The sequence below is a fragment of the Columba livia genome, chromosome 4 (genome assembly GCF_036013475.1).
Source record: "Columba livia isolate bColLiv1 breed racing homer chromosome 4, bColLiv1.pat.W.v2, whole genome shotgun sequence".
NCBI classification, from domain to species: Eukaryota; Metazoa; Chordata; class Aves; order Columbiformes; family Columbidae; genus Columba; species Columba livia.
The window spans coordinates 338,727-355,701 of NC_088605.1; the positions used below are offsets into that span (position 1 = coordinate 338,727).

The following is a 16,975-nucleotide window of genomic DNA, read 5'->3' on the forward strand; positions in this document are numbered from 1 at the left end:
CCGACTGCGGAGAGGCCCCGGCTGAGCTGTGCGTGGGCAGGGATGGTGCTGAGGCTCGCTCAGGGCGTTCAGCCCCACCACGCAGTGCCTGGCTGATACACGAGTCCTTTATTAGCTGGCTGCGGCCGTGGCCGCATCCTGCTGCAAGCAGGTGGGCAGCGCAGGTGGCCAGGGCAGCAGCACCGTCCCGGTGCAGGCGGTTGCAGCACCAGAGCCCGGCTCCAGAGCCGGCACCGTCCAGCGGTGACGCTGCCCAGGGCCGCCGGGCTGCAGCGTTTGTCCGGGGCTGTGGGACGGGGCGGCCGAGGGCTGCAGGCGCAGAGCGGGGGCGGGAGGAGCTCGCGTGTCGCGTGCATGGCGGGGCTGCAGGCAGGTTGGGGCGCGGGGGCGGACAGACAGACGGATGGATGTCCTTGGTGCAGTGTGATCACACTGGAGGGGCTGGGGGCAGCTCGGCACCGCTCTGCACGGGGACGTGTCCCGGTGCAGGGGCAGGAGAGGAGTGCGGCCCCGGGGCTGTGCAGGGGGCGGATGTGTGTGTGGGACGGGGGGGCCCTGGCACTGGGGACACCTGGGGTGGCAATGGCCGGAGCTTGGGGACAGCAGTGCCTTGAGCCACCCCGGGTGCCGGGACACGCAGGGGTCCTGGGGCGTGTGGTGCAGCGGGGCTGTGGGGCCGCATGGGGCAGGATCGGGTAGCGCCGTTTGTCCCGCGCCGCGGGGTCCGTGTCCCGGGGCCGGCAGCGGGTCAGAGCTGAGACAGTCGCCTGGACTTGGGTGGCGGCGGCGGCGGCGGCGACTTCAGCCCTTTGTTTCCCTCCGCCGAGGGCGATGCGGGCGGCTGCGGGCAGAGCGGCGGTTACCGGGGGGTGACCAGGGGGCAGGGGCCGGGGGGGCCGGGCGGTACCTTCCCCGCTGTGTCACTGAGCTCCAGGAACGTCTCGTACACGGTGGGGCTGATCCTGCGGGGCGGCGGGGGCGCCCGGCTGGCGCTCCTCATGCGGCCGCCGAAGCCGGTGGGGGCCGGGGCCGGGGCCAGCCCTGCGTGGGGAAGCGGGGCAGGGCAGCCGGACCGGCGCCCCGGGGGGGCTGCCGGTGTGTCCGGGGCTGCCGAGGCCAGCTCGGCGGGGGGTGGCCCCGGGAAGGCGCTGGCAGCGGGGGCGCGGGGGCTACCTGCGGTGCTGGGCTGGGCACCGGGCGCGGCTCGGCCCGGCGGGGGCTGTTTCCCGTCAGGGCTGCCGGGGCTGCTCTGGCTCATGTTGCGGGACCGTCTGCGCTTCTCGTCCTGGGGCACAGGGGGTGTTCAGCGCCTCGGGGGGCCAGGCTGCATCGCGGCTCCCCCGCCTGCAGCCCTGGGGCTCCAGCCTGAGCCCCCCGGCTCTGCTGCAGCGGAGGGTTCCCGGCTGTCCCCAGGCCCCGGGCGCAGCAGGATGCGCGGGCGGTGCTGAGCATCACCTGGGGCTCGGGCAGCTCCGAGATGGACTGGCGTGGGTCCTGCCGGCGGTACCCGAAGAAGGTGCTGGAGCGGTTCTCTCTGCGCTCGCTCCTGCAGTCCTCGCTCTCGGGGGCGTGAGGGGCCGGCTTTGCGGTCGGGGGCGTCTCTGTGCTGTGGAGCGACTGTGGCTGGTGAGGGGGGGCAGGCCGGGGGGAGCGGGGAGCTGGGTACACGTGGGCCGGCACCGGCACCAGCCCCGGCAGAGCTCAGCAGTGGGTGCTCGGGGGGGACAAGCACGGATGGCTCAGGTGCCACCGGTGTCCAGGTGAGCCTGGGGGCGCACATGGGGTATCTCTGCCCCGTTCCCCCTGCACAGCACAGAGCCGCTGCGGCAGCAGGGCAGGATGGAGCCCCGAGACGTGGTTTGGCATGAACGGAGCTGGAGGGCCGGGGAGGCGGGAGAAGCGTCCGGGGCGGAGGGGAGTGAGGACGCCCCAGCGGCGCAGGGCCAGCGGGGTGGGGGTGGGGATAGGGTGTCCTGGGGCCAGCGCGCCCCGCGCAGCACTTGCCTGTCCCCAGCATTGCTCAGCCGGTCCCAGTCGGCTCCCCATGCCATGGACCGGGGTCGTCCGCTCCGACGGTCCTCGAAGCAGACCTGGGAGCACAGGGAGCCCAGGAGCCCGGAGGGAGGGGGTGCGGAGCCTCCCCCACCCTCCCCCAGCTCAGCCGGGGCCAGCAGTGCTGCCGCCACGCCACGGCGCTGCTGTCCTGCGGCCCAGGGCAGGCGGGGACCCCGGCGTGCCCCGTGCGCAGGGTCCCTCAGCCTGTCCCTGCCGCAGCTGCAGCCCCCTCGAGCTGTTCGCCGCTGGCCCAGACCTGCAGTGGCTTGTCCGGTGTCATCCCATGGGGGCCGTGCACCCCCTGCCCGGCCCCGGTTGCACCGCACTGAGCGCTGGCACTCACCATCTCCCGCACCCCATACTGGCTCTCCACCTTGGCGCGCAGCTGCGTGAAGCACTGCTCCATGCGCTCGTGGAAGGGCCGCAGGTCCTCCGTCACCTTCCGCCTGTGGATGCGGATCCCCTCGGCCAGCAGCGGGGCCTGCGGGAGGACGGGTGGGTCCGCCTGGGCTCGGGGGGCTCCCCGGTCCCTCCGGTGCTGCAGGGGTGCTGGGGCTGTACCTGCCAGGCGATCAGGTCCTTCAGCTTCTCGATGTTCCCCTCATCCTCGGGGTGCTCCTGCAGGTAGGACTCCTGGAAAAAGGCCTGCAAGGACCTCTCAGTGCTGCGGGCGGGCAGGGAGGGCGCGTGGCGGTGCCCGTGCCGGTGGTGGCCAGCCCCGAGCGTGCCCGTGCAGCCCCGTGTCCTCACCGTCTCGTACTTGGCGAAGCCGCCCATGACAGCGGGGTCCACGATGCCGTTGAGCAGCATGGAGAGCGGGTTGATGGGCAGGCTGGGGTCGCTCTGATGCCGATTGATCTCGCTCATAATTTTCTCATTTGTTTTCATCATGGTCTCGATGGCGTTTTCCAGGGGGGAGATGACGGTCTGTGCCCGGGAAGGAAGGTCAGCAGCCACCCAGTGACCGGCCCATCGTGCCCTTGCTGACATCGGGGCTGTCCCGGGCCCCAGGGCTGCACGTCTACCCCCCAAAGCCCCTCGGAGCCCCGGCACTGACTGCTGGCGTTGAGCCGAGGGCGCACGGGGAAGCACTGGACAGGTTGGTCCCCAGCTCCAAGCACAGGCTGCGGGCAGGGTCAGTGCAGGCAGGGTCAGTGCAGGCAGGGTCAGTGCAGGCAGGGTCAGTGCGGGCAGGGTCAGTGCAGGCAGGGTCAGTGCAGGCAGGGTCAGTGCAGGCAGGGTCAGTGCTGCGGGCAGGGTAAGTGCAGGCAGGGTCAGTGCTGCGGGCAGGGTCAGTGCAGGCAGGGTCAGTGCTGCAGGCAGGGTCAGTGCTGCAGGCAGGGTCAGTGCGGGCAGGGTCAGTGCAGGCAGGGTCAGTGCTGCAGGCAGGGTCAGTGCAGGCAGGGTCAGTGCTGGCAGGGTCAGTGCAGGCAGGGTCAGTGCGGGCAGGGTCAGTGCTGCAGGCAGGGTCAGTGCAGGCAGGGTCAGTGCTGGCAGGGTCAGTGCAGGCAGGGTCAGTGCAGGCAGGGTCAGTGCTGCAGGCAGGGTCAGTGCAGGCAGGGTCAGTGCAGGCAGGGTCAGTGCTGCAGGCAGGGTCAGTGCAGGCAGGGTCAGTGCAGGCAGGGTCAGTGCTGCAGGCAGGGTCAGTGCAGGCAGGGTCAGTGCAGGCAGGGTCAGTGCTGCGGGCAGGGTCAGTGCGGGCAGGGTCAGTGCTGCAGGCAGGGTCAGTGCAGGCAGGGTCAGTGCAGGCAGGGTCAGTGCTGCAGGCAGGGTCAGTGCAGGCAGGGTCAGTGCTGCGGGCAGGGTCAGTGCAGGCAGGGTCAGTGCAGGCAGGGTCAGTGCAGGCAGGGTCAGTGCTGCAGGCAGGGTCAGTGCAGGCAGGGTCAGTGCGGGCAGGGTCAGTGCTGCAGGCAGGGTCAGTGCAGGCAGGGTCAGTGCAGGCAGGGTCAGTGCTGCAGGCAGGGTCAGTGCAGGCAGGGTCAGTGCTGCGGGCAGGGTCAGTGCAGGCAGGGTCAGTGCAGGCAGGGTCAGTGCAGGCAGGGTCAGTGCTGCAGGCAGGGTCAGTGCAGGCAGGGTCAGTGCTGGCAGGGTCAGTGCTGCAGGCAGGGTCAGTGCAGGCAGGGTCAGTGCTGCAGGCAGGGTCAGTGCAGGCAGGGTCAGTGCAGGCAGGGTCAGTGCTGGCAGGGTCAGTGCTGCAGGCAGGGTCAGTGCAGGCAGGGTCAGTGCAGGCAGGGTCAGTGCAGGCAGGGTCAGTGCTGCAGGCAGTGTCAGTGCAGGCAGGGTCAGTGCAGGCAGGGTCAGTGCAGGCAGGGTCAGTGCTGGCAGGGTCAGTGCTGGCAGGGTCAGTGCTGCAGGCAGGGTCAGTGCAGGCAGGGTCAGTGCTGTGGGCAGGGTCAGTGCTGCAGGCAGGGTCAGTGCTGCAGGCAGGGTCAGTGCAGGCAGGGTCAGTGCTGTGGGCAGGGTCAGTGCTGCGGGCAGGGTCAGTGCTGCAGGCAGGGTCAGTGCTGCAGGCAGGGTCAGTGCTGCAGGCAGGGTCAGTGCAGGCAGGGTCAGTGCAGGCAGGGTCAGTGCTGCAGGCAGGGTCAGTGCTGCAGGCAGGGTCAGTGCAGGCAGGGTCAGTGCAGGCAGGGTCAGTGCTGGCAGGGTCAGTGCTGCAGGCAGGGTCAGTGCAGGCAGGGTCAGTGCTGCAGGCAGGGTCAGTGCAGGCAGGGTCAGTGCAGGCAGGGTCAGTGCAGGCAGGGTCAGTGCTGCGGGCAGGGTCAGTGCAGGCAGGGTCAGTGCAGGCAGGGTCAGTGCTGCAGGCAGGGTCAGTGCAGGCAGGGTCAGTGCAGGCAGGGTCAGTGCTGCAGGCAGGGTCAGTGCAGGCAGGGTCAGTGCAGGCAGGGTCAGTGCAGGCAGGGTCAGTGCTGCAGGCAGGGTCAGTGCTGCGGGCAGGGTCAGTGCAGGCAGGGTCAGAGCTGCAGGCAGGGTCAGTGCAGGCAGGGTCAGTGCAGGCAGGGTCAGTGCTGCAGGCAGGGTCAGTGCAGGCAGGGTCAGTGCAGGCAGGGTCAGTGCATGCAGGGTCAGTGCTGCAGGCAGGGTCAGTGCAGGCAGGGTCAGTGCATGCAGGGTCAGTGCTGCGGGCAGGGTCAGTGCTGCGGGCAGGGTCAGTGCAGGCAGGGTCAGAGCTGCAGGCAGGGTCAGTGCAGGCAGGGTCAGTGCAGGCAGGGTCAGTGCTGCAGGCAGGGTCAGTGCAGGCAGGGTCAGTGCAGGCAGGGTCAGTGCATGCAGGGTCAGTGCTGCAGGCAGGGTCAGTGCTGCGGGCAGGGTCAGTGCTGCGGGCAGGGTCAGTGCAGGCAGGGTCAGTGCTGCAGGCAGGGTCAGTGCAGGCAGGGTCAGTGCTGTGGGCAGGGTCAGTGCGGGCAGGGTCAGTGCAGGCAGGGTCAGTGCTGCAGGCAGGGTCAGTGCTGCGGGCAGGGTCAGTGCGGGCAGGGTCAGTGCGGGCAGGGTCAGTGCTGCAGGCAGGGTCAGTGCAGGCAGGGTCAGTGCAGGCAGGGTCAGTGCAGGCAGGGTCAGTGCTGCGGGCAGGGTCAGTGCGGGCAGGGTCAGTGCGGGCAGGGTCAGTGCTGCAGGCAGGGTCAGTGCAGGCAGGGTCAGTGCGGGCAGGGTCAGTGCGGGCAGGGTCAGTGCTGCAGGCAGGGTCAGTGCAGGCAGGGTCAGTGCGGGCAGGGTCAGTGCGGGCAGGGTCAGTGCGGGCAGGGTCAGTGCAGGCAGGGTCAGTGCTGTGGGCAGGGTCAGTGCGGGCAGGGTCAGTGCGGGCAGGGTCAGTGCAGGCAGGGTCAGTGCTGCAGGCAGGGTCAGTGCAGGCAGGGTCAGTGCAGGCAGGGTCAGTGCGGGCAGGGTCAGTGCAGGCAGGGTCAGTGCTGCAGGCAGGGTCAGTGCTGCAGGCAGGGTCAGTGCAGGCAGGGTCAGTGCAGGCAGGGTCAGTGCTGCAGGCAGGGTCAGTGCAGGCAGGGTCAGTGCAGGCAGGGTCAGTGCTGCAGGCAGGGTCAGTGCTGCGGGCAGGGTCAGTGCAGGCAGGGTCAGTGCAGGCAGGGTCAGTGCAGGCAGGGTCAGTGCTGCGGGCAGGGTCAGTGCAGGCAGGGTCAGTGCAGGCAGGGTCAGTGCTGCAGGCAGGGTCAGTGCGGGCAGGGTCAGTGCGGGCAGGGTCAGTGCTGCAGGCAGGGTCAGTGCAGGCAGGGTCAGTGCGGGCAGGGTCAGTGCGGGCAGGGTCAGTGCAGGCAGGGTCAGTGCTGTGGGCAGGGTCAGTGCGGGCAGGGTCAGTGCAGGCAGGGTCAGTGCTGCGGGCAGGGTCAGTGCTGCGGGCAGGGTCAGTGCGGGCAGGGTCAGTGCGGGCAGGGTCAGTGCTGCAGGCAGGGTCAGTGCAGGCAGGGTCAGTGCAGGCAGGGTCAGTGCTGCAGGCAGGGTCAGTGCGGGCAGGGTCAGTGCTGCAGGCAGGGTCAGTGCAGGCAGGGTCAGTGCAGGCAGGGTCAGTGCAGGCAGGGTCAGTGCTGCGGGCAGGGTCAGTGCTGCGGGCAGGGTCAGTGCGGGCAGGGTCAGTGCGGGCAGGGTCAGTGCTGCAGGCAGGGTCAGTGCGGGCAGGGTCAGTGCTGCAGGCAGGGTCAGTGCGGGCAGGGTCAGTGCAGGCAGGGTCAGTGCAGGCAGGGTCAGTGCTGCAGGCAGGGTCAGTGCAGGCAGGGTCAGTGCAGGCAGGGTCAGTGCGGGCTGGTCAGTGCTGCGGGCAGGGTCAGTGCAGGCAGGGTCAGTGCTGCGGGCAGGGTCAGTGCTGCGGGCAGGGTCAGTGCAGGCAGGGTCAGTGCTGGCAGGGTCAGTGCAGGCAGGGTCAGTGCAGGCAGGGTCAGTGCTGCAGGCAGGGTCAGTGCAGGCAGGGTCAGTGCTGCAGGCAGGGTCAGTGCGGGCAGGGTCAGTGCGGGCAGGGTCAGTGCAGGCAGGGTCAGTGCAGGCAGGGTCAGTGCGGGCAGGGTCAGTGCTGCGGGCAGGGTCAGTGCAGGCAGGGTCAGTGCTGCAGGCAGGGTCAGTGCGGGCAGGGTCAGTGCGGGCACGGTCAGTGCTGCAGGCAGGGTCAGTGCGGGCAGGGTCAGTGCTGCGGGCAGGGTCAGTGCAGGCAGGGTCAGTGCTGGCAGGGTCAGTGCTGCAGGCAGGGTCAGTGCAGGAAGGGTCAGTGCTGCAGGCAGGGTCAGTGCGGGCAGGGTCAGTGCAGGCAGGGTCAGTGCAGGCAGGGTCAGTGCGGGCAGGGTCAGTGCAGGCAGGGTCAGTGCGGGCAGGGTCAGTGCTGCAGGCAGGGTCAGTGCAGGCAGGGTCAGTGCAGGCAGGGTCAGTGCGGGCAGGGTCAGTGCAGGCAGGGTCAGTGCAGGCAGGGTCAGTGCGGGCAGGGTCAGTGCTGCAGGCAGGGTCAGTGCAGGCAGGGTCAGTGCGGGCAGGGTCAGTGCGGGCAGGGTCAGTGCAGGCAGGGTCAGTGCTGCGGGCAGGGTCAGTGCAGGCAGGGTCAGTGCTGCGGGCAGGGTCAGTGCAGGCAGGGTCAGTGCAGGCAGGGTCAGTGCAGGCAGGGTCAGTGCGGGCAGGGTCAGTGCAGGCAGGGTCAGTGCTGCGGGCAGGGTCAGTGCAGGCAGGGTCAGTGCTGCGGGCAGGGTCAGTGCAGGCAGGGTCAGTGCAGGCAGGGTCAGTGCAGGCAGGGTCAGTGCTGCAGGCAGGGTCAGTGCAGGCAGGGTCAGTGCAGGCAGGGTCAGTGCTGCAGGCAGGGTCAGTGCAGGCAGGGTCAGTGCTGCGGGCAGGGTCAGTGCAGGCAGGGTCAGTGCAGGCAGGGTCAGTGCTGCAGGCAGGGTCAGTGCAGGCAGGGTCAGTGCAGGCAGGGTCAGTGCTGCAGGCAGGGTCAGTGCAGGCAGGGTCAGTGCAGGCAGGGTCAGTGCTGCAGGCAGGGTCAGTGCAGGCAGGGTCAGTGCAGGCAGGGTCAGTGCTGCGGGCAGGGTCAGTGCAGGCAGGGTCAGTGCAGGCAGGGTCAGTGCAGGCAGGGTCAGTGCTGCAGGCAGGGTCAGTGCAGGCAGGGTCAGTGCAGGCAGGGTCAGTGCTGCGGGCAGGGTCAGTGCAGGCAGGGTCAGTGCAGGCAGGGTCAGTGCAGGCAGGGTCAGTGCTGCAGGCAGGGTCAGTGCTGCGGGCAGGGTCAGTGCAGGCAGGGTCAGTGCAGGCAGGGTCAGTGCAGGCAGGGTCAGTGCTGTGGGCAGGGTCAGTGCGGGCAGGGTCAGTGCAGGCAGGGTCAGTGCTGCAGGCAGGGTCAGTGCGGGCAGGGTCAGTGCGGGCAGGGTCAGTGCGGGCAGGGTCAGTGCTGCAGGCAGGGTCAGTGCAGGCAGGGTCAGTGCAGGCAGGGTCAGTGCTGCAGGCAGGGTCAGTGCAGGCAGGGTCAGTGCGGGCAGGGTCAGTGCAGGCAGGGTCAGTGCAGGCAGGGTCAGTGCTGCAGGCAGGGTCAGTGCGGGCAGGGTCAGTGCAGGCAGGGTCAGTGCTGCGGGCAGGGTCAGTGCGGGCAGGGTCAGTGCAGGCAGGGTCAGTGCTGCGGGCAGGGTCAGTGCGGGCAGGGTCAGTGCAGGCAGGGTCAGTGCAGGCAGGGTCAGTGCTGCAGGCAGGGTCAGTGCTGCGGGCAGGGTCAGTGCGGGCAGGGTCAGTGCGGGCAGGGTCAGTGCTGCAGGCAGGGTCAGTGCGGGCAGGGTCAGTGCTGCAGGCAGGGTCAGTGCGGGCAGGGTCAGTGCTGCAGGCAGGGTCAGTGCTGCAGGCAGGGTCAGTGCTGCAGGCAGGGTCAGTGCAGGCAGGGTCAGTGCAGGCAGGGTCAGTGCTGCAGGCAGGGTCAGTGCGGGCAGGGTCAGTGCGGGCAGGGTCAGTGCTGCAGGCAGGGTCAGTGCGGGCAGGGTCAGTGCTGCAGGCAGGGTCAGTGCGGGCAGGGTCAGTGCGGGCAGGGTCAGTGCTGCAGGCAGGGTCAGTGCGGGCAGGGTCAGTGCAGGCAGGGTCAGTGCAGGCAGGGTCAGTGCGGGCAGGGTCAGTGCAGGCAGGGTCAGTGCTGCGGGCAGGGTCAGTGCAGGCAGGGTCAGTGCAGGCAGGGTCAGTGCAGGCAGGGTCAGTGCTGCAGGCAGGGTCAGTGCGGGCAGGGTCAGTGCGGGCAGGGTCAGTGCTGCAGGCAGGGTCAGTGCTGCAGGCAGGGTCAGTGCAGGCAGGGTCAGTGCTGCGGGCAGGGTCAGTGCAGGCAGGGTCAGTGCTGCAGGCAGGGTCAGTGCGGGCAGGGTCAGTGCGGGCAGGGTCAGTGCAGGCAGGGTCAGTGCAGGCAGGGTCAGTGCAGGCAGGGTCAGTGCAGGCAGGGTCAGTGCAGGCAGGGTCAGTGCTGCGGGCAGGGTCAGTGCAGGCAGGGTCAGTGCAGGCAGGGTCAGTGCAGGCAGGGTCAGTGCTGCAGGCAGGGTCAGTGCTGCAGGCAGGGTCAGTGCTGCGGGCAGGGTCAGTGCAGGCAGGGTCAGTGCTGCAGGCAGGGTCAGTGCTGCAGGCAGGGTCAGTGCAGGCAGGGTCAGTGCTGCAGGCAGGGTCAGAGCTGCAGGCAGGGTCAGTGCAGGCAGGGTCAGTGCAGGCAGGGTCAGTGCTGCAGGCAGGGTCAGTGCGGGCAGGGTCAGTGCGGGCAGGGTCAGTGCGGGCAGGGTCAGTGCAGGCAGGGTCAGTGCTGCAGGCAGGGTCAGTGCAGGCAGGGTCAGTGCAGGCAGGGTCAGTGCTGCAGGCAGGGTCAGTGCAGGCAGGGTCAGTGCGGGCAGGGTCAGTGCAGGCAGGGTCAGTGCAGGCAGGGTCAGTGCTGCAGGCAGGGTCAGTGCGGGCAGGGTCAGTGCAGGCAGGGTCAGTGCAGGCAGGGTCAGTGCTGTGGGCAGGGTCAGTGCGGGCAGGGTCAGTGCAGGCAGGGTCAGTGCTGCAGGCAGGGTCAGTGCGGGCAGGGTCAGTGCGGGCAGGGTCAGTGCGGGCAGGGTCAGTGCTGCAGGCAGGGTCAGTGCAGGCAGGGTCAGTGCAGGCAGGGTCAGTGCTGCAGGCAGGGTCAGTGCAGGCAGGGTCAGTGCGGGCAGGGTCAGTGCAGGCAGGGTCAGTGCAGGCAGGGTCAGTGCTGCAGGCAGGGTCAGTGCGGGCAGGGTCAGTGCAGGCAGGGTCAGTGCTGCGGGCAGGGTCAGTGCGGGCAGGGTCAGTGCAGGCAGGGTCAGTGCAGGCAGGGTCAGTGCTGCAGGCAGGGTCAGTGCTGCGGGCAGGGTCAGTGCGGGCAGGGTCAGTGTGGGCAGGGTCAGTGCTGCAGGCAGGGTCAGTGCGGGCAGGGTCAGTGCTGCAGGCAGGGTCAGTGCGGGCAGGGTCAGTGCTGCAGGCAGGGTCAGTGCTGCAGGCAGGGTCAGTGCTGCAGGCAGGGTCAGTGCAGGCAGGGTCAGTGCAGGCAGGGTCAGTGCTGCAGGCAGGGTCAGTGCGGGCAGGGTCAGTGCGGGCAGGGTCAGTGCTGCAGGCAGGGTCAGTGCGGGCAGGGTCAGTGCTGCAGGCAGGGTCAGTGCGGGCAGGGTCAGTGCAGGCAGGGTCAGTGCTGCAGGCAGGGTCAGTGCGGGCAGGGTCAGTGCAGGCAGGGTCAGTGCAGGCAGGGTCAGTGCGGGCAGGGTCAGTGCAGGCAGGGTCAGTGCTGCGGGCAGGGTCAGTGCAGGCAGGGTCAGTGCAGGCAGGGTCAGTGCAGGCAGGGTCAGTGCTGCAGGCAGGGTCAGTGCGGGCAGGGTCAGTGCGGGCAGGGTCAGTGCTGCAGGCAGGGTCAGTGCTGCAGGCAGGGTCAGTGCTGCGGGCAGGGTCAGTGCAGGCAGGGTCAGTGCTGCAGGCAGGGTCAGTGCGGGCAGGGTCAGTGCGGGCAGGGTCAGTGCAGGCAGGGTCAGTGCTGCGGGCAGGGTCAGTGCAGGCAGGGTCAGTGCAGGCAGGGTCAGTGCAGGCAGGGTCAGTGCTGCAGGCAGGGTCAGTGCTGCAGGCAGGGTCAGTGCTGCGGGCAGGGTCAGTGCAGGCAGGGTCAGTGCTGCAGGCAGGGTCAGTGCTGCAGGCAGGGTCAGTGCAGGCAGGGTCAGTGCTGCAGGCAGGGTCAGAGCTGCAGGCAGGGTCAGTGCAGGCAGGGTCAGTGCAGGCAGGGTCAGTGCTGCAGGCAGGGTCAGTGCGGGCAGGGTCAGTGCGGGCAGGGTCAGTGCGGGCAGGGTCAGTGCAGGCAGGGTCAGTGCTGCAGGCAGGGTCAGTGCAGGCAGGGTCAGTGCAGGCAGGGTCAGTGCTGCGGGCAGGGTCAGTGCAGGCAGGGTCAGTGCTGCAGGCAGGGTCAGTGCAGGCAGGGTCAGTGCGGGCAGGGTCAGTGCAGGCAGGGTCAGTTCTGCGGGCAGGGTCAGTGCAGGCAGGGTCAGTGCTGGCAGGGTCAGTGCTGCAGGCAGGGTCAGTGCAGGCAGGGTCAGTGCAGGCAGGGTCAGTGCGGGCAGGGTCAGTGCAGGCAGGGTCAGTTCTGCAGGCAGGGTCAGTGCAGGCAGGGTCAGTGCTGCAGGCAGGGTCAGTGCGGGCAGGGTCAGTGCGGGCAGGGTCAGTGCAGGCAGGGTCAGTGCAGGCAGGGTCAGTGCTGCAGGCAGGGTCAGTGCAGGCAGGGTCAGTGCGGGCAGGGTCAGTGCGGGCAGGGTCAGTGCTGCAGGCAGGGTCAGTGCGGGCAGGGTCAGTGCGGGCAGGGTCAGTGCGGGCAGGGTCAGTGCAGGCAGGGTCAGTGCAGGCAGGGTCAGTGCGGGCAGGGTCAGTGCTGCAGGCAGGGTCAGTGCGGGCAGGGTCAGTGCAGGCAGGGTCAGTGCGGGCAGGGTCAGTGCTGCGGGCAGGGTCAGTGCAGGCAGGGTCAGTGCGGGCAGGGTCAGTGCTGCAGGCAGGGTCAGTGCAGGCAGGGTCAGTGCAGGCAGGGTCAGTGCGGGCAGGGTCAGTGCTGCAGGCAGGGTCAGTGCAGGCAGGGTCAGTGCGGGCAGGGTCAGTGCGGGCAGGGTCAGTGCAGGCAGGGTCAGTGCTGCAGGCAGGGTCAGTGCGGGCAGGGTCAGTGCAGGCAGGGTCAGTGCAGGCAGGGTCAGTGCGGGCAGGGTCAGTGCTGCGGGCAGGGTCAGTGCAGGCAGGGTCAGTGCTGCGGGCAGGGTCAGTGCTGCAGGCAGGGTCAGTGCTGCGGGCAGGGTCAGTGCAGGCAGGGTCAGTGCAGGCAGGGTCAGTGCTGCAGGCAGGGTCAGTGCAGGCAGGGTCAGTGCTGCGGGCAGGGTCAGTGCAGGCAGGGTCAGTGCAGGCAGGGTCAGTGCTGCAGGCAGGGTCAGTGCAGGCAGGGTCAGTGCAGGCAGGGTCAGTGCTGCAGGCAGGGTCAGTGCGGGCAGGGTCAGTGCAGGCAGGGTCAGTGCAGGCAGGGTCAGTGCTGCAGGCAGGGTCAGTGCAGGCAGGGTCAGTGCAGGAAGGGTCAGTGCAGGCAGGGTCAGTGCAGGCAGGGTCAGTGCAGGCAGGGTCATTGCTGCGGGCAGGGTCAGTTCTGTGGGCACAGCAGGACATGGTCCCGTGCTCTGGCTCCAGATTCTTGAGCTGGGGAAGCCTGGAAGGGGCTGGGGGCCGTGCCTGGACCTGGGGTTTGTGCTGTTGCCCGGGGAGGGCCCCGGCCCCCCGCAGCCCCTCACCGTGGTGGTGGACGTCACCGCGAACCAGCGCAGGATGCCGGGCAGCGGGTATGCCGTTACGAAGGTCGTGCGCTCGATCCACATGTTCTGCGGGGAGGGCAGTTGTTACCCCCGCCCTCCTCCCCATCACCCTTGGACACCCTGGGCTGCCCCGTGCGCCCGGGGGCTCCCGCTCCCCCTCCCCACAGGCGCAGGACTGGGGCATCTTCCCCGTCCCAGGACCGGGGCATCCGCTGTCTCTCCTGCATCCCACTTCCTCCGGACACCTGGTTCCGCACAGGTCCCCCCAGTTCTCCCCGTCCCCCCAGCCAGGTGTCCCAGCACTCACTGCAAATTCATTGTCTGGATCCTTTGGGCCTTTCTTGAAGGGCCGTGAGTAGCTGAACTTCTGGACGTGGTTGGCTTTATAGAAACTGCGGGGAGGGAAAGGGCGAAAGGCGGCAGAGGCTCCCCCCTCGCCTCCCCCCGCCACGCAGAGCCGGTGCAGCCCCGCGGTGCTGGGCACTCACTTGGTGATCTGCTCCGGGATGCTCCGGTCCTTGAACCGGCCCTTGGCGTCCTCCGCGGGCTGCACGGTGAAGCACTGGATGTCTGCGGGAGTGAAGGAGCCACGGGCACCGCCGCGGGGAGAGGGGCCCGGGGGATCCCGGGGGTGCGCGGGACCCGCGTGGGGGGCAATGGCAGAGGGAGCGAGCCGCCCGCCCACCCCGTCCCCACGCTCAGAGGATACACTGGCCCGGGGAGCCGGTGACGTCCTGCCCAGGTGGAGACGTGGTCGTCAGCTTCTCGGCGTTGGGGAAGGGGCTCAGCAGCCGCATCTCGAAGTCCTCCCGCCGCTCGTACTCCTTGCCCCGGTAGATGAAGACCTTGTTCTGGGGGGAGGAAGGTGGCAGCGGGTCCCAGCGCTGCAAAGCCCTCACCGTGCTCAGCTGCGGTGCCCGGGGCAGGTGCTGACGAGGCTGAGCCCCCAGCCCGCAGTGAGCCCGGGGCAGGTGCTGACAATGCTGAGCCCCCAGCCCACAGTGAGCCCGGGGCAGGTGCTGACAAGGCTGAGCCCCCAGCCCGCAGTGAGCCCGGGGCAGGTGCTGACGAGGCTGAGCCCCCAGCCCGCAGTGAGCCCGGGGCAGGTGCTGACGAGGCTGAGCCCCCAGCCCGCAGTGAGCCCGGGGGGCTGGCTCTGGCAGCCGAGGGTCTGCAGGGACCACCTGTGGCTGCGCACAAAGTGACCGGGGTCTGTGGTCGGTGGATACAGAAACCCACCCAGAGGAAGCACAGAGCCCCTGACACCCGCTGTGACCTCGGTGACAACGGTGACGCCCTCACCGCAGCTGTAACAGCGGGTGGGAAGATAAGGACAAACACTGCGGTGGAGGAAAGCCAGCGAGCACGCCAGGTTACTGGTACATGGGTGGATTAAAAACCTATGGAATGTGGTAGCAGTGAGTGGGGGGGACTCTGCTTTCATCCGCAGGTGTGTGTGTGTGTGGCTGCAGGTGTGTGTGTGGCTGTACATGTGTGTGTGTGGCTGCAGGTGTGTGTGTGTGTGGCTGTACATGTGTGTGTGTGGCTGTACATGTGTGTGTGTGGCTGCCGGTGTGTGTGTGGCTGCTGGCCCAGTGCTGGCCCGGTGCTGGCCCGGTGCAGCCTGGCGCCCTCACCCGCAGGAAGGTGGGGAAGCCTTGGCCATAGTAGCCCACGGCGAAGTAGTCCGGGCTGGGCCGCAGCACCTTCAGGATCTTCTCGTAGAACTTGGCCTCCCGCTGCTGCAGGGATTGGGGCAGGGGTGGGGGTGGGGCCGGGGCGCCGTGGGACAGAGCCCTGCAGCCCCCCCACGGCTCGCGTCCCCAGCCCTCGGGCACCCACCAGGATGTCACTCAGCATTTCGTAGTCAAAGACTTCGCTCTCGTACTGCTCCGCCAGCTCCTTGCAGATGTGGATGGCCTCCTCCCACATCTGCAGGGACGGGGCCGGGCGCCCCGCGGTGCGCGGTGAGCTGTGGCGGGCGGGGGCTCCAGAGCAGACCAGCCCGTGCTGGTCCGGCTGGGGCTGGCGGGCAGCAGCAGGACGTGGCTTCTGCTGTACCAGCACCAGAGCCCCCACCACACGCAAAACCCTCTGCTGGGTGTCCCTCTGCTGGCCCAGGCCATACAGGGGCTGGGTGGGGTGGGATGGGGTGCAAAGAGGTGGGATGGGGTGCAAAGAGGTGGGATGGGGTGCAATGAGGTGGGATGGGGTTGGATGGGGTGGGACGGGATGGGGTGGCTGGGAAGGACAGCTGCAGCAGCTGGGCAGCACGGGGACCGTCCAGCCCCCCGGCAGTGGGTGGTGGGTGGCCTGTGCTGCGGTTGGGGGCTCGGCACGGGGGCCAGTGGTGGCCAAGGAGCCGGGTTGCCCTGGGACAGCCCAGCTCCCGCCAGCGGGACAGGGCGAGGGGCTGCCGCGGTGCACACCGCGCTTACCTTGCCCTGGTCAAAGTAGTCGATGATCTGGTTGTACAAAAACTCCTTCAGCTGGCGCTGGGTGTGCAGGCTGGGGCTGTGCAAGCCCTGCATGGGGGCTGTGTTTGCCTCGTCCGACCACTGCAGAGGCGGGGGGGCTGTCACGCAGAGCCCCTGCACCCCCGGGTCCCCCTGCAGTCCCCACGTCCGCTGCAGCCCCATGTCCCCCCGTGCCCACCTTGAGCAGCCGGGCGTGCAGCAGCAGGGTGTAGGCTCCCTCCGTGTAGTTCTCGTAGCTGATGTGCAAGTCCTTCAGCTTGTACAGGTACCTGGGGTGCGGGACCGTGTGTGGGGCACAGCGGCCGGTGTGGGCCGGGCGGGGGCAGCGTGGGGCGCAGGGACCCCCAGGCGACGCCGGGCTCCCCGGGGCCGTGCTCACCTGATGTACATGGCCTGGCGGTCGATCTCCTTGTAGAAGTTCTGGGGAAGAGCAGACAAGGCTCCCTCAGCAGCCCCGGGGGGCACGGGCTGCACCTCCCACGCTTCGCTCTGGGTCACGGTGCTGCCGGGACTGTCCCCACGGGAGCACCGTGTGTAACCCATCCCTGCTCTGCCAGGGCCACCGTGGGACCTGGGGGGACGTGGGGCTGAGCCCCGCTGGCACTGGGGGGCTGGGGGACGGGGAGGTGCCCACCAGCAGGTTGACGGTGCAGCTCATGCTGTAGGTTTTGTTCTCGTCGTTCATCACCGCCCGGTAATCAAGGAGCCGCTCCAGAAGCCCAGTCACCAGCGCCACAAAGTTCTCCCCAGGCTTGGCCAGCTCGGGGTGTCCCCGGCAGCAGCTGAGCAGGCTGGGGACAACAGGAGGCCCTGGGTCTGGCGCACGCTCAGCTCCACAGCGATCCCAGCAGCGCCCCAGCTCCGTGCCTCGAGGTGCTGGGGGGGACAGGACCCCCCGAGGAGGGTCAAAAAGCAACAGCTGGTCTGCAGCAGACAGAGCCAGGACCGCGCTGTCCCCAACAGCCGCACCAGGGACGGGGAGACGCCCGACGGCCCCAGCTGCCCTGCACTCCAGTCTGTGACAGACACCGGGCAGGAGCATCACCTGGGGCAGGGCAGGGACGTCGCCAGCGCAGGGACATGGCGAGGAGCAGGGCGTCGATGGGGACAGGCCGGGCAGCGGCGGTGCACAAGGGATGTGTCGCTGCCTGGGCAGCAGGTATTTTCTGCTCAGGTCCCGCTGCCCCGAGACGTGGGGCCAGAGCACAGCGGAGCCGGTGCCGGGGGCCGGGCCGGGGCCGGGGCGCGGTGGGCGGCGAAGGGGCGCGCATGGCTGCGGGGGCGTCCCGGCACACTCACATGCTCTGGAACAGCTGCTTGTACTGCTCGTCGCCCCGGCCGCCCTCCACCTCGCTGTCCAGCTTGCGCAGGATCTCATCCTCAAACTGGGAAGAGCGTGAGCGCGGGGCCGAGGGCGCGCTGGGCTCAGCCCCGGGCTGTCACGGCTGCGCTGCTGGCACGTGGCCGCGGCACGGGGGCCAGAGCGGCTGGGGACTGGAGCCAGTGCGGGTCCCAAACAGCCGCAGACCCTTCCCCAGGGGCACAGACTGTCCCTCTGTCCCCCTCCCAGGCGGAGCGAGTCCCCGGCTGCCCTGGCACAGACGGGTCTCATCCTGCTCCCCGGGTCCCTGACCTGCTCCCCAGGTCCCCGTGCAGCAGCAGAGTGGCTCAGGGCCACCCTCTGTGAATGCCTCATGTACCTGGCCC

At 69.2% G+C, this 16,975-nt stretch overlaps 1 protein-coding gene across 8 annotated transcripts in view; it reads right to left on the bottom strand.

Moving 5' to 3' along the window:
• Positions 1–89: 89 nt before the first annotated feature.
• Positions 90–16,975, bottom strand: part of LOC102085717 (dedicator of cytokinesis protein 2-like) — a 75,158-nt gene continuing 58,272 nt past the window's right edge. For 4 of the 8 annotated variants that reach the window (XM_065060043.1, XM_065060041.1, XM_065060038.1 and 1 more), the window contains exons 35-53: positions 16,568–16,653; positions 15,903–16,059; positions 15,648–15,688; positions 15,447–15,537; positions 15,230–15,349; positions 14,634–14,723; positions 14,429–14,533; positions 13,501–13,642; positions 13,280–13,361; positions 13,099–13,183; positions 12,771–12,857; positions 2,806–2,982; positions 2,617–2,700; positions 2,399–2,536; positions 2,005–2,090; positions 1,456–1,606; positions 1,174–1,285; positions 908–1,041; positions 90–841 (exon numbers count right to left, since the gene is read on the bottom strand). In XM_065060043.1, the coding sequence (XP_064916115.1) occupies positions 749–841; positions 908–1,041; positions 1,174–1,285; positions 1,456–1,606; positions 2,005–2,090; positions 2,399–2,536; positions 2,617–2,700; positions 2,806–2,982; positions 12,771–12,857; positions 13,099–13,183; positions 13,280–13,361; positions 13,501–13,642; positions 14,429–14,533; positions 14,634–14,723; positions 15,230–15,349; positions 15,447–15,537; positions 15,648–15,688; positions 15,903–16,059; positions 16,568–16,653 (2,061 nt within the window). In that variant the 3' untranslated portion in view covers positions 90–748. Of the gene's footprint in view, positions 842–907; positions 1,042–1,173; positions 1,286–1,455; positions 1,607–2,004; positions 2,091–2,398; positions 2,537–2,616; positions 2,701–2,805; positions 2,983–12,770; positions 12,858–13,098; positions 13,184–13,279; positions 13,362–13,500; positions 13,643–14,428; positions 14,534–14,633; positions 14,724–15,229; positions 15,350–15,446; positions 15,538–15,647; positions 15,689–15,902; positions 16,060–16,567; positions 16,654–16,975 lie in introns of those variants that run through there. The other 4 variants (XM_065060039.1, XM_065060040.1, XR_010472001.1 and 1 more) reach the window with 4 other exon arrangements.